Source organism: Electrophorus electricus, chromosome 2 (assembly GCF_041902795.1).
Source record: "Electrophorus electricus isolate QZ-2024a chromosome 2, ASM4190279v1, whole genome shotgun sequence".
NCBI lineage: Eukaryota > Metazoa > Chordata > Actinopteri > Gymnotiformes > Gymnotidae > Electrophorus > Electrophorus electricus.
Window position 1 is genome coordinate 31,671,308 of NC_137498.1, and position 24,920 is coordinate 31,696,227.

General features: G+C 40.0%; 3 protein-coding genes across 8 annotated transcripts in view; 1 reads left to right on the top strand and 2 right to left on the bottom strand.

The window, feature by feature from the left end:
- Positions 1 to 2,635: 2,635 nt before the first annotated feature.
- On the bottom strand, positions 2,636 to 4,687 carry litaf (lipopolysaccharide-induced TNF factor). The gene is made up of 5 exons (XM_027027869.3): positions 4,554 to 4,687; positions 4,437 to 4,472; positions 3,937 to 4,169; positions 3,528 to 3,684; positions 2,636 to 3,402 (listed from the first exon to the last, which is right to left on the bottom strand). The coding sequence occupies exons 3-5, from the start codon at positions 4,151 to 4,153 to the stop codon at positions 3,294 to 3,296; spliced, it is 483 nt and encodes a 160-aa protein (XP_026883670.2). The 5' UTR covers positions 4,154 to 4,169; positions 4,437 to 4,472; positions 4,554 to 4,687; the 3' UTR covers positions 2,636 to 3,293.
- Positions 4,688 to 4,909: 222 nt separating this feature from the next.
- On the top strand, positions 4,910 to 7,662 carry snn (stannin). 2 transcript variants are annotated; one of them, XM_027003368.3, is made up of 2 exons: positions 4,910 to 5,220; positions 5,831 to 7,662. In XM_027003368.3, the coding sequence occupies exons 1-2, from the start codon at positions 5,213 to 5,215 to the stop codon at positions 6,264 to 6,266; spliced, it is 444 nt and encodes a 147-aa protein (XP_026859169.2). In that variant the 5' UTR covers positions 4,910 to 5,212; the 3' UTR covers positions 6,267 to 7,662. The 2 variants fall into 2 exon arrangements, with proteins under 2 accessions (XP_026859169.2, XP_026860000.1); XM_027004199.3 differs by having other exon boundaries at positions 5,918 to 7,662.
- Positions 7,663 to 12,143: 4,481 nt separating this feature from the next.
- Positions 12,144 to 24,920, bottom strand: part of zc3h7a (zinc finger CCCH-type containing 7A) — a 29,835-nt gene continuing 17,058 nt past the window's right edge. For 3 of the 5 annotated variants that reach the window (XM_027019919.3, XM_081699035.1, XM_027018328.3), the window contains 22 exons: positions 24,230 to 24,334; positions 23,482 to 23,521; positions 23,190 to 23,387; positions 22,919 to 23,077; positions 22,717 to 22,797; positions 22,445 to 22,498; positions 22,322 to 22,361; positions 21,921 to 22,225; positions 21,403 to 21,646; positions 21,162 to 21,184; positions 20,887 to 21,061; positions 20,605 to 20,763; positions 15,809 to 16,014; positions 15,574 to 15,674; positions 15,163 to 15,344; positions 14,965 to 15,032; positions 14,647 to 14,783; positions 14,432 to 14,537; positions 14,190 to 14,298; positions 13,950 to 14,083; positions 13,486 to 13,649; positions 12,144 to 13,390 (listed from right to left, as the gene is read on the bottom strand). In XM_027019919.3, coding sequence (XP_026875720.2) covers positions 13,201 to 13,390; positions 13,486 to 13,649; positions 13,950 to 14,083; positions 14,190 to 14,298; positions 14,432 to 14,537; positions 14,647 to 14,783; positions 14,965 to 15,032; positions 15,163 to 15,344; positions 15,574 to 15,674; positions 15,809 to 16,014; positions 20,605 to 20,763; positions 20,887 to 21,061; positions 21,162 to 21,184; positions 21,403 to 21,646; positions 21,921 to 22,225; positions 22,322 to 22,361; positions 22,445 to 22,498; positions 22,717 to 22,797; positions 22,919 to 23,077; positions 23,190 to 23,387; positions 23,482 to 23,521; positions 24,230 to 24,297 — 2,943 coding nt within the window. In that variant the 5' untranslated portion in view covers positions 24,298 to 24,334 and the 3' untranslated portion in view covers positions 12,144 to 13,200. Of the gene's footprint in view, positions 13,391 to 13,485; positions 13,650 to 13,949; positions 14,084 to 14,189; positions 14,299 to 14,431; positions 14,538 to 14,646; positions 14,784 to 14,964; positions 15,033 to 15,162; positions 15,345 to 15,573; positions 15,675 to 15,808; positions 16,015 to 20,604; positions 20,764 to 20,886; positions 21,062 to 21,161; positions 21,185 to 21,402; positions 21,647 to 21,920; positions 22,226 to 22,321; positions 22,362 to 22,444; positions 22,499 to 22,716; positions 22,798 to 22,918; positions 23,078 to 23,189; positions 23,388 to 23,481; positions 23,522 to 24,229; positions 24,335 to 24,622; positions 24,764 to 24,920 lie in introns of all 5 variants that reach the window. The other 2 variants (XM_081699044.1, XM_081699049.1) reach the window with 2 other exon arrangements.

Consider the following 24,920-nt stretch of genomic DNA (forward strand, 5'->3'; position numbering starts at 1 on the left):
AGTCTTAAAGGAATGGTTGTTAATCTATTTCAGGACTACATCCACTTCCACAGTGGATTGTCTTGGAACACTGACACTGTTCTCATTCTCTGATTGTGTTATACAGCCAGGTCACCGGCATGCATGTTATGTTTATTATGTCAATCATGGTGCTAACTAGTAATAATGAATTTATTTCAAGGACATTTAAGTGTGTGCAAATCAGCAAAGAACTCCTGTTGGATTGTAGTTAAACTGGTAATATGGGAGAGATGATTAATGTTAATCACTTCGGAAACTTCATTATTCTGTTTTGACACCAAGATGTGCTACTGTATTTGACAGATTAGATAAATAAATGCTGTCTGACTGGTAATTGATTATATTATGTAAATAAAAGAAATAAGCTAAACTTGATATCTGCCATCCAAAAGGTCTGCACTCTTTTGAAATTATAGGCTACAACCCTTCTCTTTATGCATTATAATAATCATTATATTGTGTACCAGAGATCCATTGGCTGAAGCAGATTCTCTTTTTTTTTTTTTTTTTTTTATTAATTCATAGTAGAGTGACTGAATGTTTGCTGAATATGGGCTGGCTGTACATCACAAATCAGTAAAAGGACAGCGTAAGTCAATTAGGTAGCCTATTGCCAACTGCAGAGTTCACCAATGTTACAAGGAAAAGTACATTTTTTTACAGTGGTCATTTACCGTAAATATTAAGGTACTTTTTTTAAAAGGTCATTTTTACTGTTACTGAGAGACGTGTAGGAAAGGTGGCTTTGCATATTATATCTCTTGTTAATTATTATTGTAGTATTGGCTTTTGCAGTATTCAAAAGGGTTGCTATATGCAAACGCCCTATTTTTAAACCCTTAAAAAAAAGGTCAGAATCTTGTTTTTTTATTGTTCTAGATATACGATATATACAAATGAGCTTCATTTTGGTAGGTTTTAGGTTTTTGTGGGTTGTTTTTTAATCATGGCGCATCAAAGATTTAATATATTGTAATTTAAGCCTATGTTACTTTAAGTGAAATTTACGCTATATGAAGTTAATCTCATTCTTTTATTTTGAAAGGAAAACAAGCGTCATCATATTAGGAATCATTATATCGGAAGTAAAGCACTTGAAATATTTCCCGCGATTTTTGTGCACCATTATTGGAAATAGCTAGCTAGTTAGTAGTAGAATGAGCAGCACAAAGGAATATGGTAACTGTTTGGAAAAAACAAGAAAGCCTCCTGTGAAAGTACTGTCCAGCCAGCTGCGAGAGGCTGCACTGAGCGCTAAAATGGAATACTGCATAAAGAGACTGGGCCGTGGCAAATCGACCCCACTAGTAGTTTCGATTGTTTGGATGCAAGGGACGGTGGTGGAGGTACAATTTGATCAGAACACTGTATTGCTATTGGATGAGACCGGGAATTTTCTTGTTAGCGGTATTAACAACATCCCAAAAGGAAAACCCTGCTTAAGCCTTGGTTAGTAGACCTACGGAATATTACCTCGTATTTCAGTTTGGCTTTACAATTACAATAGGCTCTGGATAGCTCCCTCTTGGCACTTCGGTTATTTGTTAAAAATTGTTTTTTGTGAAACCTGGTAAAATTCCATTTGAATTTAGGAAACCCTGAGATCACCCTATATATATTAAAGGTGCTAATTGGGGAGAACCTTAGCAGCTTTAAAGTCTTAAGACTTAAAGTGGCAGATCAGGGTAGAAAGAAGTCATGACGGCTGTTCTTGCTCATTGCTCACACTAGTTAAGGCCGTGCCGATTTAAATAGCTGTTGTCAAATTCCCTTCTGTCACAATTTTATAAGCATTAAGACTGTTCCTGTAATTGTAGCATCTTCTTTGGGTGAAGTGTGGTTATCTGGGAAAATTGGCATGGCATCAAATTACTGGTGTGTGGGCTTGATCTGTGACTGTGGATTACATGCATTTGTGAACAGATGAGAGTATAAATATACCTATGTCTACGAAAGGTATTTCCCAAGGGATTCTCAACCTTAAATGATTAGTGTATCTATATAACCACCTTTGGTGCTCTTGCACAGTTGTACAAAATAAACTGCATGGCATAATCCTGAGATAGCTATGTAATATCCCATGTCCCTTCATGGTCACTGAAATTGCCTTGATTCATGTTGACACATTCATTATCAATGATAAGGGTGACTGTCCAATTGCAGCATCTGGGAATGTGCTGTCATCCTGTAGTATTCTTTAACAATGTACTTTAATTCTTTTCTTATTCTATTGTCATTCCTCTTTTGTATTGCACCCCACATCTAGCAGATGGTAAAGTATCTTCAGTAACGGCTACTATCTTGCTGCATTTCTGTCCTTCACTAGAGGTGTCTGAGGTTATTAAGTTTCACCTGCAGGTAAATACGTGATGGTAATGGGGGTGATCCAGTCACACAGTCCAGAGCCAGTGCTCCGTGCCGTGAAGATAGCAGACCTTTCAGACAACGCAGTGATTCACAGGCGAATGTGGAAATACGAGGTGGAAGACCTCCAACAAACTTTACCATAATAAAACTAATATTTGACAGAATTGGACACAACTTATGTATTTGCACTACAATTACCTGTTTCGTTTTCTGTGTTTAGAAAGCAGGAACAGCAGTACTACACAAATTGATTTGTAATACTTTATTAATCTTGCATCGTTTGGTTGAAAAAGATTTTAGAGATTTAAACTACAAAAATTGTGAACATAGTTTTGTTATTGAGTAAACATACATGACTAAACAAACATACTTCTAATAGATACATATGAGACAAAAAAAAAAGTTTTTACAAAATGCTGCAAGACTAATAATTAGTCACTTTTACAGTGGAAGAGAAACTGAAGGTGATAAGGCACTTTAAAGGTTTGATGGCATGCATCCCTCAAAGGTGTTGGTGTCTAGATGTTGCACAAGCACACTGTATTGCTGTCTCTACTCAGAGAAGCTCAGAAAAGATTTGGTTTAGGATTAGGCTTGACACAAGTTTCAGACAATTTTCAGTTTAATTGTGGGGTTTGCTATTAACAGAATCTAGATGGGTGCTAAGGTACTGCGATAGGGAAACCTGCTGAGAAGCCCTTAGGTCTATGAAAGTCAGCTTTTATTTTATTGTTTGAAACTAGTTTTGTCATTTGGTCTCATGACAAAAGAAAGCAGAAAATATACAAATATGGTGCATCTAATAAATATGTTTTCTGACTTGTTTTTATATTTTGTTTGGCATAATACAAGGAATGTTGAGAATACAGTGGCTTTTTGCTTCTGTTGTGACCCACATGGCAACATCACAGTCGCTTGTAGACTCCAATAAGGCTGCTGCAATTGGGACAGTGGTGTCTCACGTCCTTCAGGCTGTCAACACAGAAGGGTATCAGGCAACACCCATAGATACAGCTGTCAGGAAAGACACAAAAGACCACAAAAGGTGTTACCTCCATGATTAGTTTTCTAACAACAGTGAGCAACAGCCTTTATTAGCTTGTTTTTTAATCAATCAGTTATATACAAATGCATCTTACCCAAAAATGCACAGTCCTGCACATATAAGCCAGGCCATTGTGCCTGAACTGTAATCCAAGCGAGTTAGCACAGACTGCACACAAATGGGGCAAAATGCCTGCACTGGAACATCCCCAAACACCACGCCAGGCTGCACGTATACAGTCTGCACTGATACTAAAAGATATAGAATTTTAAATGGTGCAGTCATAAGTTATAGGTTAATCAGAAACATAATTATGACACTAGTATTACTACTACAAATTATTATTGTTGACATTATGTATATATCACATGCTGTACTTTAGTGTAACTTGTGAGAAACATACTATACAATAGTAGTTTTTAAATATGGCAGTGCTAGTAGTTTCATTAAAACAGATTTCATGAACATCTGTTCTACACGCCGAAAATCGGGCTTCTCCTTACCCACTGGGTTGGTCACGGGTGTACACGACGCCGGGGCTGGATACATCTGCGTGTAATCTTGAGTTAGATATGGAGCCTGTGGTGCTTTAGTATAGACAGGAGGCGGCGGCACAGGACCACACTGTGGGTATTGAGGTCCTGTCATTGATTCTTCATATGAAGGTGGTGCAGCGTATCCCGCCGCACCTGATATCTCCAGTGGAGGTGCGCTTGCCATTGGTGAAACTCTGAAACTACATCGTTACGGACTGTGAATTACAACGCTGTTCAGATACGCTTATTAAATGCTGACCATGTGCGAACATAAATGGAGGTCTAATTTAAGTATATTCGTCCAAATCTCATTACTTTTTTGTAGCATATCAGCTAATACCTCGCACATCACGTCGCCATATTTTCACTCTCGATAAAACTAAAACCAAAACAACGCAATTCGATAAACCCGCTGATTTAAAAACATTTTACTAGTAAACTTAAAGATCACATTTATGTATACTTACAGTTTTTGCAGTCGCCTTGTTGAAACGCTGTAAGTACTAAAACAATTGGTTAAATAAACATTTCGTGCGTCTTTTTACAGCATTTACTCAAGTTCCGCGTTCAGTCACATGATTTACCACAAGTAGTCCTGTAGTGTTCCGTCCTACTGCATAGATTACTGCAAGCAGATTAGAGCATGTCAGATGTTGGAAGAATGTCAAGAAGTTCCCGTATGTTTTATAAGCCTGATCGTGTGTGTGTGTGTGTGTACACACACACCCATAGATAGATAGATAGATAGATAGATAGATAGATAGACATATTACAGGTGCTCACACCTGGAATCTATAACGATATACATATCGTTAAGAATTAATTTAAAATGAGAAATATTGTTGCAATTGTTAATTTTATGCAACTATATATATATATATAGAGAGAGAGAGAGAGAGAGAGAGAGAGAGAGAGAGAGAGACGCACGCACGCATACTGCCCGTTTCTATGCGACCAACGTTCTTTTGTATTTGATTGGCTAGGCTTATTTTTGCAGTCGTGATCTCATTTCCTTTTGGGTAAAATAAGGCTCAGTTTTCCCTTTACATTACATTGGAAAATGCATTTGTTGTTGACGTTTTCAATATTGTTATTTAGTTTACACTGCAATTTGTTACACTGCAAAAGTAAATAAAGCGTTACGAGTTAAAATTGCGAGTTGCTTGTGAGTTCAGGAACATGATTCGCCACAGAACGTCAACGAAATGCCTCAGAACAAGAACGCCCATTACCCGTTTTTTTAATGAAATGGTAAGTATCCGTTTCTTTTAGTTGGTATACCTAGCTCGCTAGCTAATCATTAAGTGACACATTTCCTCCGCTTTGAAAGTCATAATGTGACCAACATTTTATGTTGGTAACCAGTCTTTTTCAGGTGTGCCTGTTTCCTGACAGCATGGTATAGCTACTTACGATTTTGCAGCTTCAATGGCTTAAAAGATAGTTAACCTAGCTATGTAGCCTACGTTAGACTGCATTTTCTCAAAATGGTCGCCTTTTCATGGGTTTTGCATTTGCAGAGCCAGTAAGCTATCGCTAGCCAGCTAGGTGACGAAGATGCTGCAGCTGTGAATGCTATTTGAAATAAAAACTTCCCTGAGAATAACTGCACCATTCACTGATTTAGTGGGGCCATAGCAGTGATTTTGTAGTCAAGTGACTTTTCATTATTTTAAATTAATTAAAGTTAATAAATAAATTAATATTTAATAAATGAGTTGGTGTTGCGAAATTACATAACAAGCCGCATTTTTATTTTTCGATTAATTTGGGTAGGTGCAAAGATATTGCCTTTGTCATGCTTTCTTGTGTCCCTTTAAACTTACACTTATGCACGACACGTCTTGCTTTTGCTTTCCAGGAGTGCTCGAAGGTGCATTCATTTCAGTGACGTTTTCTTCTTCTTCTTTTTTTTTTTTTTTTTTTTTTTTTACAAATTGGATCTCAGAAGACTAGGTTTGACCAAAAAGACCAAGCCGGCCAAAATCTCTCACTGTGTTTTTATTAATACTAAACTTTGCTTTACAAAAAGCATGTCAATAATGGACCACAGTCCCACCACTGGGGTGGTGACTATCATCGTGATTCTTATTGCCATTGCTGCCCTGGGGGCTTTGATTTTCGGATGCTGGTGCTACCTACGCCTGCAGCGCATCGGCCAATCAGAGGATGAGGAGAGCATCGTTGGTGAGGGGGAAACTAAAGAGCCCTTTCTGCTGGTCCAGTACTCTGCACGAGGGCCTCATGTTGAGCACAAGACCAAGCTCACCCCTAATGGTACTGAAAGCCACAGCTAAAGGCTCTCTCTAGAGGCCCGCACTGTGTTAAGATCCACAATGATCTGGCTTGTAGGCTTCTGTTGTACACCAGGCATTATGGAACATTCCGCCTTAAGCTAATGTTCCTTTGAGAAGATGAGTTCTACTGGAGAACAAAATGTATGCATGAATTTATCTAGCTGCTCTGTTGTTTGATATTTTTTTTTTCTTTGTGGTCTAGTGGAAGCCTATTATAATGTGAAAGTAATTAATTTCTGCATTTTCACAGTAGTTGGTTTTATTTATATGCTAAATTATGCCCTCAGTCTTTAGAGGACAGGGGTTGGCCAAAATTGTTTTTCATGATATGGTATTTTAGGAGCACATTGGTTTAAATCAGAGCTGGCTCTGGTATAAATACCTGTCACAAGTCCCTATGAAATGTTTTTCTTTGATGAGAACTGATTATGGTGCATTTGTGTAGTTTACTTTAATTTGACTCACTTCAGTTTTTCATTGAAAAAAAAAAAACAGTTGGTGCACACTGGAAGTGCTTTTTGACCTAGGAACCACCTCCTCCAGAACCACTCGTTATAGTTCATACATTTCATTTACTGTTCATTTACTGCTTTCTTTCATGCACTTTATTTCTAGCACAGAGGTGAGTTTTGTGGTGGTAGTGGTGGTTTAAAAAAATAGAATCTCATAAAATTTCACATACAGCCTTAGTTGCTGTTCTGTCCTGCTAAGAAGCCATTGTAGTAGAGCTAATGACTGGGCATCAGTGTATAGGATTATGCTGGTGACATCCCAGAGGTATCTGTTATTGTGGCTGAGCACATATCTATATAGAAGCAGAGGAGGTAATTAGAACAATATAAATTTTATTTTTATAGACCTTTTACATTTGTCATGGTGAAAAAGCTGTAAGATATCTTGTAGCCTATATGTTTTTCTTTTTATGAGTGTGTCTTTTGGTCATCTGTACATGTGAGAAATGATGTTAAAGAAAGTGATTTATTTTTATAAAACATTCAGGTAGACTATGTTCATAGAATTCATTGATCAGATTTTTGCATTTCGAGATTTGGGTTTTTTGGCCTGCTGAGGGAGCAAGCAGAACGTTTGAAAATGGCAAAACAATCATATTTTCTGACATTGTTGTAATGGAGAATTATTGTGTCCTTTAATACCATCAGACCTAGCATACCTTCTATGTATGCCTTTCTAAAAATGTGATTGTATTTCTGTGAATTGGGGATTTGTGCAGTTAAATTTCCATGACTATACCAGTCCATGAGAGTACATCATGTTCATTCTACCTGTCTTTGGGGCAGTCTGTGCCATTTCAGTCATGCTGTCAATGTTGCTTTATGTCACTAACAGAATTCCCGGTGATCTCCTACACTGAAGAATAAACATTTTCACCATTACAGTTGCTGCTTATTCTGCTTCAGTGCAAGAGAAAGACACACAGGGTGTGTCTCAATTAAAGACAGGTTAAATTAAATCCCTAGCAGCAGCGATATGCGGAGGAGCGTTACTCTCTAGGTCAAACCTACTGTGACGTACGTAATTCCCGCGTCTGATAGGCTGAGGGCTGAAGTTTGTAGCGTGAAGAGAACAAGCGACAGTTTGGGCAGTTGCCCAAGAGCTGGCCAGTTTAACCTTTATGTGGTCCTACAAAATAACAAAACGGATCTGTCGCCGCTGTGTAACAAGTTAAATCTAATTATTAACAAGCAAAACATTACACAGTTAGCTATCTAATGAAATGTACAGCTAGTAGTAGCTTGCGACTAAAGTGATGTGCTTGCCTAACGCTATAGCTGTGCTATACCAACAACACAGCTAGGCAGGTATTCATGAGCTTACATTTAATAACAGTTCATTTGTTCATAATATGCCGTTAAAACAAACGCTGGAAACACATTTAAAAACGAGCTCTACTCCATTGTTGCGGAAACGGGGGTGGGATCGGAGGTGGGTCTGTTACTTACACTTCAAATTCTGATCTTGGTTATACTTGGAATTTGGTTAGAGTTTTCTTGAAAGACAGTTGTTTTGACACATCAAGTTACTACAGCAGTAGTAGATCCATGGAGTCCATGGATTTTTTTTTTTTATATATATATACACGCAATTAAGTTTTGATAAGGTAAATCACAACCCAAAATCTTTCTGGAGACTGACTTTTATTTTATTAGTCACCATATCTCGAAATGTCAGGCAAAAAAGGTGAAAGAAATGCCCACACGAAGGCCAAAACGAGCAGAAAGAGGCAGCATGTGAAGGTTTTGTAGTGTCAAGAACTGGCAATACCAGAAGTATTTCTGAAAACTACTGCAGGAGACCTTTACACCTCCATGTTCATGTTATGTAGTCTCCAGTAAAGCAAAATGCTATTCTAGTATTTTAAATGTCAATTTCAGCTCAGTTTGCTATACATTTAATGGAAAGAACAATAAATGCATAATTACTATAACTTCTATTCTAAAAGTGGGTATTTTAGTTTGATAAATGTATCCCTACAAATTCTATATAGTATATATGTACTAGTTATTACAATAATTACCTACAGACTATAATTATTTAATATTAATTTTTTTATGTAATCCTACAGAATGAAATGTTTTGGGGGGGGGGTTTCTGTATAGCAACTGTTACATGATTACCAACTTTCTACAAAATAGTTTAGATTAATATTAGGTTAGCAATACGTTAGGTCCAGGGCACAAATGAAGGTTTCCAGATCAGTTGTTGGTTTAGTTATTTAACTGATTAACAATTTAACTTCATAGGGTAAAAAAACAAACAAACAAATAAATAAATAAAAAAGTTGGTATTTTATTTGTCATTCAATTTTTAAGTAAGTACTAGGTTTGTCACACTTTTTCCATTAGTACTTATTTGAGGTCTAGCAATAACTTTACTGCATGCTAACAAGTTTCCTTGCACAGAAATTTAGTTTATCTGGTATTTACTTGTTTTATTTGTTAAATATTTGTTATAATAAATCACTTAGGAGACTACTCTGTGTGCACAATTATTAGGCAAGTTGTATTTTTGAGGATTCATGTTATTATTGAACAGTGTTCTCAGTCAATCCAAAATGTTAATAAACCTCAAACCTGAATATTTAAGAAAGTAAAAGTGAAGTTTTGGCTTTTTTTTTTTTAGGAGAATATCAATGTGTGCATAATTATTGGACAACTATTAGAGTGCCGAAGCAACTAAATGAAATGTGGAAATTTTCCCATCTCACTCGTTTATTTTAATCCGTTAAAGTGAGAATAGTAAACAACTAAATTTACAACTACACATTTGACATTTCCAAAAAACAAACAAACAAACAACAAAAAATAAACAACCCACAGTGACAATATAACCTTCTTTTCAATAACAGTTATAATCCTTCCATTAATGGAGTCTGTAATTTTCTTAATTTGTTGATGATCAATTTTTTGTGCAGCAGAAACCATAGCCTCACAAACACTGTTCAGAGAGCTGTATTGTTTTCCTTCACCATAGATCTGTTTAAGAAGGACCCACAAGTTCTCAATAAGGTTTAGGTCAGGTGAGGAAGGGGGCCATGTCATACTTTAATCTTTAAGGTCTTTACTGGCTTTGCCATGCAGTGGAGTACAAAAAGCATGTGATGGAGCATTATCCTGCATAAAAATCATGGTCGTCTTGAAATATGCAGACTTTTTCCTGTACCACTGTTTGAAGAGAGTGTCTTCTAAAAACTGGCAGTAGGTTTGGGACTTGATTTTGAGTCCATCTTCAACTTGAAAAGGTTCAACTAGCTCATCTTTACTAATACCAGCCCATAGTAGTACCCCTCCTCCACTTTGCTGGCTGAGTCGAAGTGAAGCGCTGTGCCCATTACTGATCCAGCCATGGGTCTATCCATCTGGTCTGTCAAGTGTCACTCTCATCTCATCAGTCCATAAAACGTGAAAAATCTGATATTTCTTGGCCCAGTTTTGACGTTTCACCCTATGTGTCTTCTTCAATAGTGGTCAAGTTTCTGAGTACTGAACACCTTATAAATCTGGGCACTCCAGATAGGTTGCAGGTCTGAAATATGACAGAGGATAATGGGTTCCTGGTCACTTCACATTTCATTCTTCTCAAATCTTTGGCAGTGAATTTGCATCTTTTTTCTCTACATGTTTGATGGTTCTGTGATCACACCCCAGTATGTTAGCAATTTTAAGAGTGCTGCATCTGACTGAAAGACTTTGCCTGAGGAAAAGAAGCTGCCTAATAATTATGCACACCGTGATATAGGGTGTTAATCTTCTTAGGCCACACCCTCCCTCATTACAGAAATACACATTGCCTGATGCTTAATTCCAATAAGCATTCAAGTTTATACAGCTTGGAGCTGGAAAATATGCATAACGATGATATTGTCAAAATACTCTCTTGCTTAATAATTGTGCACACATTGTATACAGGTCCACTAAGAGGTCTCAACAATAGACTGATTCTAGGAACTAGCCTCGTGTACTTATATGACATATTGCAAAATGTTCACATATATAGCTCTGGAAATAAATAAGAGACCACTACAAAATTATCAGTTCTCTGGTTTTACAATTGATGGGTGTGTTTGAGCAGGCTGAGCAGTTTTGTTTTATTCTATAAACTCCTGGCAAAATTTCTTCCAAATTCCAGATAAAAATATTGTATTTTAGAGCATGTTTTTTTTTTTTTTTTAATGAAAACGACTAATGGTCAAAATAATAAAAGTTACAGAAATTTCAGACCACAAATAATGCAAAGAAAACAAGCTCATAGAAATTTCTAAACAACACAGTACTAATATTTCAACTTAGGATAAGTCATGAAATGAATATTTGGTGGAATAACCCTGAATTTTATTCACAGCTTTCATGCGTCTTTCACATTGCGGTTTGATAACTTTACACCACCCCTGGCACAGAAATTCCAGGAGCTTGGCTTTGTTTGATGGCTTGTGACCATCCATCTTCCTCTTGATCACATCACAGAGGTTTTCAACGGAGTTCAGGTCTGGAGACTGGGCTGGCCATGTTAGTCTTGATCTGGTGGACCTTTATGCACACTTTGATTGACCTAGCTGTGTGACATGGAGCACTGTCCTGTTGAAAAAACTAGTCATCAGAGTTGGCGAACATTGTCAGAGCAGTAGGAAGCAAGTTTTCTTCCAGCACAGGTTTGTAAGTGGCTTGATTCATGTGTCCTTCACAAAGACAAATCTACCAGATTCCAGCCTTGCTGAAACACCCCCGGATCATCACCAATCCTGCACCACATTTCACAGTGGGTGTGAGATACTCTGGCTTGTAGGCCTCTCCAGGTCTCTGTCTAACCATTATATGACCAGGTGTTGGACAAAGCTGAAAATTGCACTCATCAGAGAGGATGACCATACTCCAGTCCTATATGGTCCAATCCTTATGGTCTTTCACAAACTTCAGTCTGGCTCTTCTTTGCTTCTCATTGATGAAGGGCTTTTTTCTAGCTCTGCCTCCAGAAGCCTATTTCAAACCATACTCACTGTGCAATTCACCCCAGCTGATGCATGGCATTCTTTTTGTAGGTCACTGGACTTTTCTGTAGGTCACTCAGGAACATCCCTCTTAAATGTCCAGCAATAGTCTTCTAACAGAGAGGCTCGAAACTTACATGTATATGTGAACATATTGGAACAACAGAACATTGGATGATAGAGAAATTCTGAAAACATATTTGGATTCAGTGTGCAAAAATGCATAAGTAGCTTTTTTTTTTTTTAGCATGGAACAAAATCTTTTTACCAGTGTTATAGACCATATGGTTTTGACTTAAACCTTTGAGGCCAAGTAGTGTTTTATAATTTAAAAGCAAATGTTTTTTTTGGTTTTCCCAAGAAAAGGTCAAACAAACAATGCAACAAAATACACTTTATTTTGGTACATAATTCAGTTACATTTCTCCCTACATAAGCACTCCTCCATGTACATATTTTCATACCCATGATCAGAATTAAGAATGCAGTAGAATTATTTATCAGACAACTCTGCCCTCTTAAGAGTATTTGTCATGGACGCTCAAGTAACCTAAGTAACTTAAAATGGCACCGAGGTCTTGTGTGTTTATTCTAATATCCAGGCAAGTTGCGTCTCTGAGAGGACTTACATTGGAATTACACTAGAGGGCGAGTTACAAGATCAAACAGCTGATAATAGTCTTTGTCGGGACTGAGTCAGTTGCCAATGCCCTTCTAATATATAAAGACTTTTAAGGATGTCTCAAAAATTAAAAAAAACCTTCTTGACCCCAATTATCCTTTATTTATTTATTCACTCATTCATTCAATGCCTGCCTCCCACTGAGTTAATTTATTTCACCCTGTCACTTTTTGCGATTAATGTATATTTACCACTGAATAGTTTATACCTAATTGGAATGTGCATTTTATTTTGAGAGTTTTGTTGATCTGTATAATACCAACAGGTCTTACTTTCAGAATAGATTACAGCACAAAGTTAACAGTCAAGAAGTAAAGCAAAGTTACAGAGGTCCAAATTCCAACAAGAGAAAACTGTATTTTACTGAAACGTATATGCAGGGAAAACAACCATCTCATACCATCATGTGATCTGCTGTGCCTACCATGTTTATACTGTACTACGTCTTTGGTGTCCTTGGCCTGAACAATAATCAAAGAATGCTGAATATCAGTCTGCTGTGCTTGAACCTAATGAACTGTAACAAATGGCAATGGTGTGTCTTTTTTCTCTGATAAAAGCAACAAAGCCATGATTACACAGAACACAAGGCCAGCTCTGTGGTTCCTGTTTAAAATGAAACACTGACAGGGGGCATTTCCCCTGCGACAGCAGGAAGCTTTACCCAAGCCTTCTGCTTCAATACTATCTTGCGAACACTTTAGAGTTTCTGACACCACCTTGGGTAGATTGTTTAATAACAATAAAAATTATTTTATGTCTTTAAGGAGAAAACTATATTTGCCAAAATCATTATCGTTTGGAGCTATCAAGTGATCATTTCGGGCTTTGGCAAGTTTCATCAAAAGAAATTCTCTACGGTCCTGCCACTCCTTTAGCTCCTCCTCTCCATGGGCCAGTTTACACAGCTCTCCCTCCTTACACGTGCCCTTCCGGAACCTGTGCCCAGTAGAACATACCCATAAGCAACAACAACAACCTGCCCACCACCACCACATCTCATCACCGTTCACTATGGTTCAAGGGTAACTCACCGCTCACAGACTTTAAAGGTTCCCGTGGGGAAGCGATACTGCCAGCAATTCTGGTCATCCTCAGAGTTAAACACACGCTCTTTATGCTTCTCTGAAGTGATGTGCTGCTGCCACTGTTTCTCACTGTTGCAGTTCTTCCCACACAGCCAGCAGTGATTGCCAGCCTGGCAAGAAACAAACAAAAACAAAGCGCACAACATACATATCACCATAAAGACGTGAAGGCTCAGGAAAAAAAAAAAATGTCTTGGATGCTTTGTATGCAAATAAGAGCAATTTTTAAAAACTGGTCAAAGACAGTACAGTTAAAGAATAACATATAATTATTTAAAAAGATTAGTGTGAAAAAGAAAATTCCTTCAATCCACAAGGCTAAGTGGTGGATTATATCAGGGAATTGGGAAAATGCATAGCTAGAAGCAGGATGTATAAAGATGGTGTGTGTCAGGTGTGGCGATCTGTACCACTTCCTCTGCATAGTCTGTGGGCATGTGAATCTGCTTCCCATTTTCCTTCCCAGCAGTGCTGGAGTTCTCCTCACTCCAGCCTGGCTTCTGAGACTGCAGCCATAGTTCATAGAGCTGCTCCATATCCGCAACTGCACACACAAACAAACAAACACACAAATTTAAACCCTTGGTTTTAGACATCATTTAATGTAGTTGATTAAGACATTTTCAGATTCAGCAAGCTTGCTGGCTTACTATTGTTCTCTTTCATATACGTCCACAGGTCTTTCTCCTCTGTGCTGTGAGCGAAAGTGCAGTTCCCAATATACTGGCACTTCTTACCAGCAGCCACATGCATGCAAATCTGATCACAAAGCAGATCAAGAGCTGAATATTAACAGCATATAATATAAATCTTATGATTAAGGACAGTAGTGTATAAAATAAATAAACAAACAACACAGGATCCAGTACTAAACGATATTAAGCTCATTTACCTCAAACTGCGAAGGGGCGGGTTTTCGTGTTGGAAGAGGGCGAACCGTTGTCCACTTCTTCCGTTCAACTGAACTTACAAGGACCACCTGTCTGTCTTTAGACCAGCTGCAGGAAGAAAGCAATACTCATAGCTTCATGGAAAGAATTAACACTCCGATTTCTCGTGGCCCACTGAACAATGCCAGATCAGCAGAGAGAAGAAAGCATAACTCACGGATGCCTGGCCTTAGCACTGCAGTACTTTTTGTTCTTATCAGGCTCACTGACTTGGCCATTCCTCCAGCAATGTCCACACACAAACTGCATCTTCAGGTTGGGAGGACCAAACCTCCTTAAGGTGGATGGCAGGTCCTGAAGTGTAACACACAAGAAATTTCAGTGGTGTCCCAGAAACCAGTTCCCTCCTTATAGCCTGTTCCTATGTGCTGGAACAAATGCATGTGAAGAGAAAGAGTGCAATTTCTCCCACCATCATTTGTAGAATTACTGGGACTTATTTTCACACCAACATAAATCCAATAAAACAAAATACCTTTTGCGAGGTGGCCTCAGTATTCCAATACTTCTTTGCTTCCTGGACAATACTTTCATGGGTTATGCCTAGAAAGCGACACAAACGAATTTATTAAAGCATGAAAAAAGTGAGGAGCTCTACTGTGTTGAAAGCAAACTGATTAAATCTTGTGATTTGGGGTAGATCTTCACTGTTACCAAGGAGCCACAGGCCCACCTTGCTCTCGCTGCATCATCCACACTTTGAGCTCGATGAGAGTGTGCGCATAGAAGCAGAAGTCCTCACGCTGGCAACCATAGCGAACCGCATGTCTGCATAGGTCCAGCTGGAACTGCTGGTGGTATGGCCGGATCTTCGAGTACCTCACTGTGTTGTCCTTCACAACGTGCACCAGGCACCTGACACACACACACACACACAGACAAACACCTTAATATTAGAGCTGGGCATGATAGAGTTCAAACTAAACTGCTGGGTGGCAGATCTCCAGGATTGGATTTGTACAACCCTGCTTTACAGGTGTCAACAAACAAACAAAAACAAATAGGTGATGGTTCCTGCAATTTCATCATTTTTGATTCACCAAAGTTGGTATTCGTATCTAGATCTATGAGAAGAGATGCTCACTTGTTTCCTTCAAACTGATGCTTTGTCACTGGATGAGAGCAAAGACTGGGGTCGTCCTTATTGGTTTTGCTGATTATTCGGGGTTTGTGATCAAAGCACACCTAGAGACCAGGTCACACACTCATCAGCTTTCTTTTCAATTTCAGCGTAGCCTTACTTTTACAATACAGCAAACAGGCTCATATTCTTAAACTGCAGACCCTTAATGCCAATAATACCACATGAATGATCTCACCTGACACAGGAACATAAAGATCCCATGGTGCTCTTGTAGAATCTTGGCAACAGTGAGACTGATCTTCATTCGAGCTCCATATGGATCACACAGCAGGTCCCTCGAGATGAAGCCTTTACGCTCCAGGGTCCAGACATCAATCTCCTCTTGGCAATAAGCAAACGTGCAGTGGCCGAGGTACTTACAATCTTCTCCACTGGCTACATCTACACGACATATCATTTTAATGTTTAGACAAACAAAAGGCTTGAAACATATTTAACAACAGAACAATCTGTTTGAGGACTTGAGATGATCATGGAATGGAATAGGATATAGGTCAGACATAATCCCCATGGTAGCATTATCACAAATGGCCTTTTCATATTTGCTGGTGTATGGATGTCAGTCAAAGATTTAATTCACCTCCACAATTACAGTGAAGTAGTGTCCTTTGATAAAGTTGTGAAGGCAAAAGCTGAAAGCAATTATAGCTTCCTATAGGGCATTCCCATATATGCTAATACATCCACACCCATCAGCCTCCTACTCGGCATCTTGTATGCAAAACTGTGTACGGCAATCAACTGAGTGGAATCGATAGGCCATTCAGTCTCTGCTTACATCAAAACATACACCCTCTAAAGGAATACAGCCTAATGACATCCTGCTGGACTGGAGCAGATCATAAACTCTGAAGAATGCAGAATTAAAATTACCAGCCTGCTGACTCATTCCCTTGACTGGTGTCTTTATGTAACAGTTTCTTGTGCAGTACCATTACAACCTTTGACTTAAGAGAGCTAGTTCTGCAGCCAACTATAGATTATGTTTACCTTGAGGCTTGTGCAGCTGCTAGCTCCAAAATGCCTATTTAAAACTGCATGTATACACTGTAATTCACTGGAACTAAGGGGCCGAGTCCAACTCCTGAAAAACAACCCCACACCATAATACCCCCTCCACCAAATTTCACACTTGGCACAATGCAGTCAGACAAGTACCGTTCTCCTGGCAACCGCCAAACCCAGACTCATTCATCGGATTGCCAGGTGGAGAAGTGTGATTTTTCACTCCAGAGAACACGTCTCCACTACTCCAGTGGCAGAGTGCTTTATAACCACTGCATCTGACGCTTTTCATTGCGTTTGGTGATGTAAGGCTTCGATGTAGCTGCTTGGCCATGGAAACCCATTCCATGAAGCTCTCTATGCACTGTTCTTGACCTAATCTGAAGGCCACATGAAGTTTGGAGGTCTGCAGCGATTGACTATGCAGAAAGTTGGCGACCTCTGTGCACTATGCCCCTCAGCATCCGCTGACCCTGCTCTGTCATTTTATGTGGCCTACCACTTCGTGGCTGAGTTGCTGTTGTTGCTAGTCGTGTCCACTTTTTTATAATGCCACTTATAGTTGACTGGAATATTTAGTAGCGAGGAAATTTCATGACTGGACTTGTTGCACAGGTGGCATCCCATCATGGTGCCACACTGGAATTCACTGAGCTCCTGAGAGTGACTCATTCTTTCACAAATGTTTGTAGAAGCAGTCTGCATGCCTAGGTGCTTGGTTTTATACACCCATGGCCATGGAAGTGATTGGAACACCTGAATTCAATTATTTGGATGGGTGAATACGTTTGGCAATATAGTGTCTGTATATATTACACACACACACACACACACACACACACACACACACACACACACACACACACACACACACACACACACACAGCACTCTTCTAGGGGATCTCAGATATTCTTCCTGGTATGCTGGAGCCATTCTCCCAATTTGGGGGTTGCAACCCCTAGTGTTCCGAGTTCCATAGGAACCACAGTTGCCTTCACCCCCCACATCCTTACTAGCTCTTCCTTCAGTCCTTGGTATTTCTCAAGCTTCTTGTGTTCCTTTTCCCTGTGTTCTGTAGCCTCTTGGTGGTGATCTCTCTGGGTGTTCAGGCCTATGCAGAACAGCAGCAGGGACAGTGCATCTCCTTGGTAAATCCCACATTTGATGGCGACTTTTACTATTGGCTTGATGTTGGCCTCTAGGGTTGTCTTCCAGAGCTGCACTGAGTTCTTGATGAAGGCTCCTGTTGATGTCATACAGCCTCAAGCACTCCAGGATCCATGTGTGGGGCACTGAATCATAGGCTTTCTTGTAATAAATCCAGGCCATGCACAGGTTGGTCTGTCTGGTCTTACAGTCACTCCTGACTGTTTTATCCACCATCAGCTGATGCTCAGCTCCTCTGGTGTTCTTGCCAATGCCTTTCTGGATGCTGCTCTTGTGTTGAGACATGTGCCTACTTATCTTAACTGCAATGATGCCTGACAGTAGCTTCCATGTTGTACAGAGGCAGGTTATTGGCTGGTAGTTGGATTGGAATTTCTGCCCTTTCTGGGGGTCCATTAGAATCAGGATCAGGACTGTCCGGCCTTCAGTTAACCATTCAGGGTGGATTCCAGCCATTAGCAGCTGGTTCATTTGTGCTGCAGGCGATCATTGAGAGCAGTCAGCTTCTCCAGCCAGTAGGCATGAACCATGGCCGGTCCAGGAGCGGTCTAGTTCTTCATGCTTGAGTCCCTTTCTTGGATGTCTAACAGAGTGATAGTTATTCAGTTACTCTAATCAGGGAGATTGCAGCTCTCAGGTTATCCACTGCATTCACAACATACAGTTTATAGTTTATTTTATAAAAGTTAACAATTCCATTTGAGCATTCAATGCTTGAAACTTTTGAAAGGAAGAAGTTAACGTATGCAGATTTGCTGAAGTGAGAGAACATGGGTGGCAGCCGCATATAACACAGATAGAGACAGGTGTTAGGGGATTTGTAGCAAAGTCTGCCAAATTCTTTGGTTCTGAAGAAGGTAATCAGAAGTAGCTGAAATGGCTACTCAGTGGCTATGGATGAGGAGAGCATGGACTAGCTGGAGAAATGCTCTTTAAAGATGGAATGGCTTAGGCATTCTGCAGTGTTGGGGTATGCCTGGTGATGTAGATGGTAAAATCCACGCAGAACTGGTGGCACAGAGTAAGCAGTAATGATGCCAGTCCAGCTGGGTACACTCTTAGTTGCTGGGGAGGCCAATGTGGATTTTACTGGTTAGGAAGTAACTGGCTGCGAATAAATATAGTGCAACGCACTGGATAAATATAGTAGTGTGCTGCATAAAGCCCATATGGAACTGGTGGCTCTCAGCAAGCACTGATGGTGTCACTGGGGCTGGGTATGGCCTTAGTCAACAAGTAGACCAGTTTGGGTTATGCTTAAAGAGGTGTATGTGGCTGGTTTAAAAGTGAGCTTGGAGAGGGGTAGGGCTGGGACACCAGACCTCACTGTTGAGTCTTCTGGAGGTGTCATGTGCTTAACTCAGTGAAACATCGATGAAGGGAGATACCTAGGTGATGCTGGCATGAAGTGAGTAGGCTGGGCCCAATGTGGAGCTGTAATGGTTTGGCACAGGATACTTGACATCCTGTGTATCACTACAATACACAAACACACACTTTCTGTAATCTCCAAGTTAGTCATTATATTAGCCACCAGAGTATATACATATTCCTTCACGCAAGGTTTAAGAATATATCCTCTTGGCTCTTAACATCTTTATGATCTTGCTCACTCAAAGTGCTTTGCCTAAGGTTTAAGTGGCCATGTTTGTTATAGCAGGGCCAGTCTTCACTCTTTGGCTGCTGCAAAACATTTTTCTGCACATAATCATTTTTATACTGTAGCCTATATGTTTGTTGGTAATAGCAGATCTATATTATACCAGTATCTTTATTAGTTTTGTACATATCCAAACCTTCATGTTTATGCAGATGATGGTGTATAGCCACTTAGAACATACATCTGTAAATACAAGCTATCAATTCCATTTTACAAAACTGTTTACTTCATAATCATATGGTGTAGCTTAACGTAATTTTTAGCAAATATAATATTTGGACATGTATTCATGAAAGATTTCAGAAGAAATGTCTTCAAACATTTGCCAGCTCAGGTGCCACAACTGGAAAACAGTCAGTTACTAAACATGTCTGGATTGATCAAACTACATTTTGAGTAGGATGAAAATTGTGGGAATTTGATAATTTGTTCAATTTCTTGCAGCAAAGGTGTACCTAAAATAAAAGTGAAAATGTTTATCATTATGAACAAAAACAAACTAGTTTTCTGTCACTGCTTTGCATCACCATGACTCTCATAAAGCTCTGTTCAAAAAACCATGTCAATTGTAGACAAAGTGGACCACAACGATCTGAATCTCGTCAGCTATAGTCTTTTTCCAATGAGCATGCACAGCTCTACTTGTCAAAGTAGGTAGTTCTTTGCTTCGCTGAGTGTTGAAACCTACCAGAATCTGTATGGCTTGAAAGACTATACAACCAGCTAATTTTTGTACTTAATTACCTGTTGGCTTATGCCCTGATGATTTTACACAACTACCCATCTTGTCAAACTGCCGCCTACACAGTGACTCATGTCAACACGCAAGGAGGAAAAGCACGATCAGATCTGATCATGTGACTAGACTCCTGCGATTAGTTAGCTCCATCACTATCAGCAGGGAACACAAGAACTAAGTCTTCCTTCTTATCCAGTCAGAGCAAGGCCAAAGTGATTAGCATTTGGTATTGGATGGAATACAGTCCCAGTCACAGAACCCTATAGCCAAGCTCTGCAATGCCAAGCTCTGTCATTTTGTTGTCATCTTATGACACTAGTTAATGCTGCAATCTTTTGAGTTTTAAAAGATACAATTTATTATAATGCACTAAACAGCAAAAAAAGCCAATTGTCTTACCTTTGCAAATATAATAAGGCCCCTCATACTGGTTTTTGGTGGGCCTAGGGCGAATTAGTTTCCATGTAGGGTGCTCTGCATGTTTGATTCTTCCAAGCAACAAGTCCTTTTTACATTTATGCTCCTCTGGATGATGGGCATAGTTCAGAACTCCAGGTCCTACAGACACACCACATTCACGTGAGCAGGGGAGTTCCACATGCAAAGCAGCACATGTCATGTGTTCCACACAAAGCTCAGGCTCAGGCACCTGGCTTGGCTTGCATGGCGAGGCTGACATACCAGTTTTGATGTAGCATGTAGAACAGGCTTGTTTAAACTCATGGGTGTCAGCGAGTGGGTTTTTAGCTAGGTCCACTTGTTGCAGACGGTCCTGTGTGTAATTGCTGCCATCAGGCACGCCAAACACCATCCCCATGGCTGATATGGAAGGCGCGTTCCTTTCACTTGTGCCCATCTAAATTCAAGAAGGTTCAAATTACATTCCGGTGTCACAAAGATAAAACAATGGGGAATCTTTTGAAGGGTGATTAAAAAAAGACAAAATAAATAGTTACCATGAAAGATTGCTGGCCAAAAGCTGTGCATTTTGATACCAGGATGATTTTGGAAAAAAAGTAGATGTCATTTACAAAAATAATTAAAACCAACCAAGTAAATATGTAAATCATTCCCTTTATAAATAACATATCAGCAAAGGAGCAACCTGACAAAAGTCTACTTCAATATTTTTTCTTCACAACATAATTCATTTTCAACTATTTTAACAGAGCTAGCTCAAGATAGAAACCAACACACCTGGCTGAGGTTCTGAAATGGACAAGCTGTCCAGGGAGTCCAGTGCTGAAGAAAAGGAATCCAGGCTGAGGGAGTAGGCCGAGGAGGGGGGCTTGTGGTAAGGTGCAGGAAGGTTCACAGTGCACTGCTGTGGCATGAGCACTGAATGGCCCAGGTGAGGGGTTAAGTGGAGAGGTGCAGTCATGGAACTTGAAGTGGCAATACTGGTCGGTAAAGGAAGAGGACCCTTCACTGTAGGAATCACCTGTGAGGTGGATAGGGGGAACAACAATATTATAACACACTCATCATTTAATCTTGTGTGATAAACATCAACAAATAAGGCAGCAGTGTCACTTTGAATAATAAGTAAATAGGAAATTTCTCTCAACTTTTCACACATCAGGCTTTTAATTCTAAAATTCCCCATTTTCAGTAAAAAAAAGAAAAAGAAAAAAAGTGTGATCTCTGTGAATGGGAGCTCATATGGCAGGTTGTACTGCAGGTATACTGAGCTTCATGTCTGTCTGAAACTGTACCATAGAGGGCTCAGCTGGAGTGACGCTGTCTAGTAGCTCATCCAGGTCATCCCCAATGATCTCTGCTCCAAAGTCCAGTGGCTGTGGCGCTGGGTAAGGCTCATTGGACCTGGAGCCATTCACCTGAGGCACATGCACGGCCACGGGAACAGCCTCAGGGTTGCCAGGTTCAGCAGGGGGCACAGTAGGCATCATGTTGACAGGGGCAGGCAGAGACTCCACGTCTACCACCTCGGTCACAGGAGGACATGCTGGAATGCTTACTGGCAATGAAGCACCAACACCCTGGCCAGACCGCAACTCATCTGAAGCATGAGAACATGAAGGAGTCAGGTGACGATATGATAATGGTGAACAGTGTTTCTAACCACCAAAAAGATCTCATCCAAGTGCGTTCCTACCTGTTTCGATGTCCTCCACAGAAACTGGACTCTGAGAATGCTGTTAAAATACCAAAACGTTTAAACCAAAGCTCACTTTATATGCAAAAACAAACACCAGTGAAGCACAAAAAAATATCTGACCTTTTCATTTGCTGCTCCTGATATACTTGATCCAGACAACACGTTTAAGGCAGGCTGTTAGAAAAAGTGCAGCAAAATAAAGAGCCATCAGGTGCTGGATGCAATCTATTGATTTAGAATGAGCACAGCCAGAAACATGGAATAGATAAACTCCACTAAAGAGAGAAAAAGAAGCATGTGTATGTTAACTTAGATGCTGAAGAATGTAAAAACTGATGGAACACTACTCTACGATACTGATCTAAACTTGTGGGTAACATTTAGTAACTTACCTTGCCTCTGACATAAGCTTTTCGAATTTTTAGCCCCAACATTTTGGCAAGCTCCTGGGTCAGTTGAATTACACTAGCATCCTACAAATTGCAGCACGCACGCACGCATGCACACAAACACACAGACACAAGACTCTTTAATTGCACAGCCTTGGAGGAGTGGTTTCAGTGAAATGGGAGGTACAGGGTGATGCAGACCGACCTGGGGCACCGTCATGGAGCACTTGGCCACAGCTTCATAGGCCTCTTGGTGCCTCCCCAGCTCCTTCAGTGACCTGGCCTTCCGGTACAAGGCCCTGTAGTTGCTGTCGTTCAGCTGAAGAGCCTTTTCACAGTCCTCCAAGGCTTGATCATGCAGGCCCTGGATCACAACACAGAGAACACATCCACATGATGCAAGGTCTCCACATCTGGGTGATTTTTGTAATTAATTAATTATTTTATACAGGACCATGGAGCTGGTGTGAACTCACAATGTTTAAGTAGGATGCCGCACGGTTAGCATGGAGCTTTTCCCTCATTTCACAAGCTATGCTGATTTCTTCAGAATCTGCGTATTCTGCGATGTTCAGCGCCTCAGAATACAGCTCAACTGATCGGGCCCATTCACCTTCACGGAACACATCGTTTCCCTCGCCATACAGGTTCCTCACCAGTTCCTGAATAAATACCTAGAGCATGCAGATGACATGTAGTTCATATGAATGCATTCCAGCTAACTCATTATAACAATTAGCATTCCTGATCGAGTGTGCATCAACAAACCTCATATTGTTCTTGAGTACCAGGAAAGGGCAGGGTAGACCTAAAAACAAAAGGATTCGCATCCAAAAGCATTAGTAAGAAATACGAGAATTTCATGCATAAAGTGATCTGAAAGAGTATTTGAACTGCAGCACTTGTAGTGTAGAGGTTCACTACTGGATTTAAAAATGCAACACTGATAATGGTATTAATAAGTCCTGTGTATTTTTTTAATACCACATAGCCTTTGGTCACAACAATCACACTGAAATACAGTAAGTTGCATTTGACCACCTTTGACAACAAACATTAGTACTGCTTTCTGCTTGGCTGTATGTCCCTTACATGTGATGTCACTAGGTATACAAGAAGCATGGACATCACAGACTCTGTGCTTCAACTTATTTACATTTCTGCTTGTTTCAGGGGCTTTTAATATCTAGTCTTTTCTTTCTCCTTTGGTTTTAGTCATTATTCCTTTCTAAAGTAAAATTGTGTTTGTGTTTCAGACTAATGGTTACCTGTTTTCAATGGTCTAACAGAAACGGGGAGAGGCCTAGAAGGGTGGCAGGTCTGACGAGTTACCAATTAGCCATGTAATAAATAATCAGTCACAAATAACCAGATTTTGAGAATAATTACTTCCTCTGATGGCATGAGTCCAACTGGTTCTAAGACATTTGAATTTTAAATACTCTTAGGAACTCCACAGCTGTCGTTTATGCTCAAGAGTCTAAAATCCAGAAGCAGACCAACAGAACACACTCACTGGATAAACTGCAGTCCTTTTTGGATGTTTTGCAACCGAGTGTTTCGGTCCTGACACGCGCTTGACATGATCCCGTGCGTACTAAGCACTTGAACGTTGTAAAACCTGCGACACAAGAAACGTAAGTTTTTGTGGGTATCTTTTCTTCAATGCACAGTGAACATATAGTGATACTAAGAAAAGTAATGCGGGGGGCAAAAAAAAAAGTAATGCACGCACGCACTTCCTGTTTGCGTTTACATGGTGTGGTTAAACTAAATAGCTTGAATGGATTGATGGCCCCTTTTTTCACAGAACTAGCTACACAACCGACAATATTTTTGCGATGGACATTTATATTTTTTTGTCTGAAATCTAGATGACTTAACACTGTTTTGCAGCTGCCCAGTTTACCTGTGTCAAGCCTTCACGTAACACAGCTAGAGAGGCGGCGCCTTATCAGATGATGTGATGGCAGAATTCACCACGCGGAGCGACCGGGGAGCGCCGCCTGCAGGCTAGGTTAGCTAGGCAGCTATGCTAGCCTTGGAAAGGCTACAGTTTGAAATGGTTCAAAGAAAAAAACTTTGTGGCTAGCCATCTTTTATTTGTTATCTTACATAGCTGTAAGATAGCTATCTAGCTACAAAAGTAATAATGCTGAAATTATTTTGACACAGCTATGCTATATTTACAATGATGTGAGGTACTG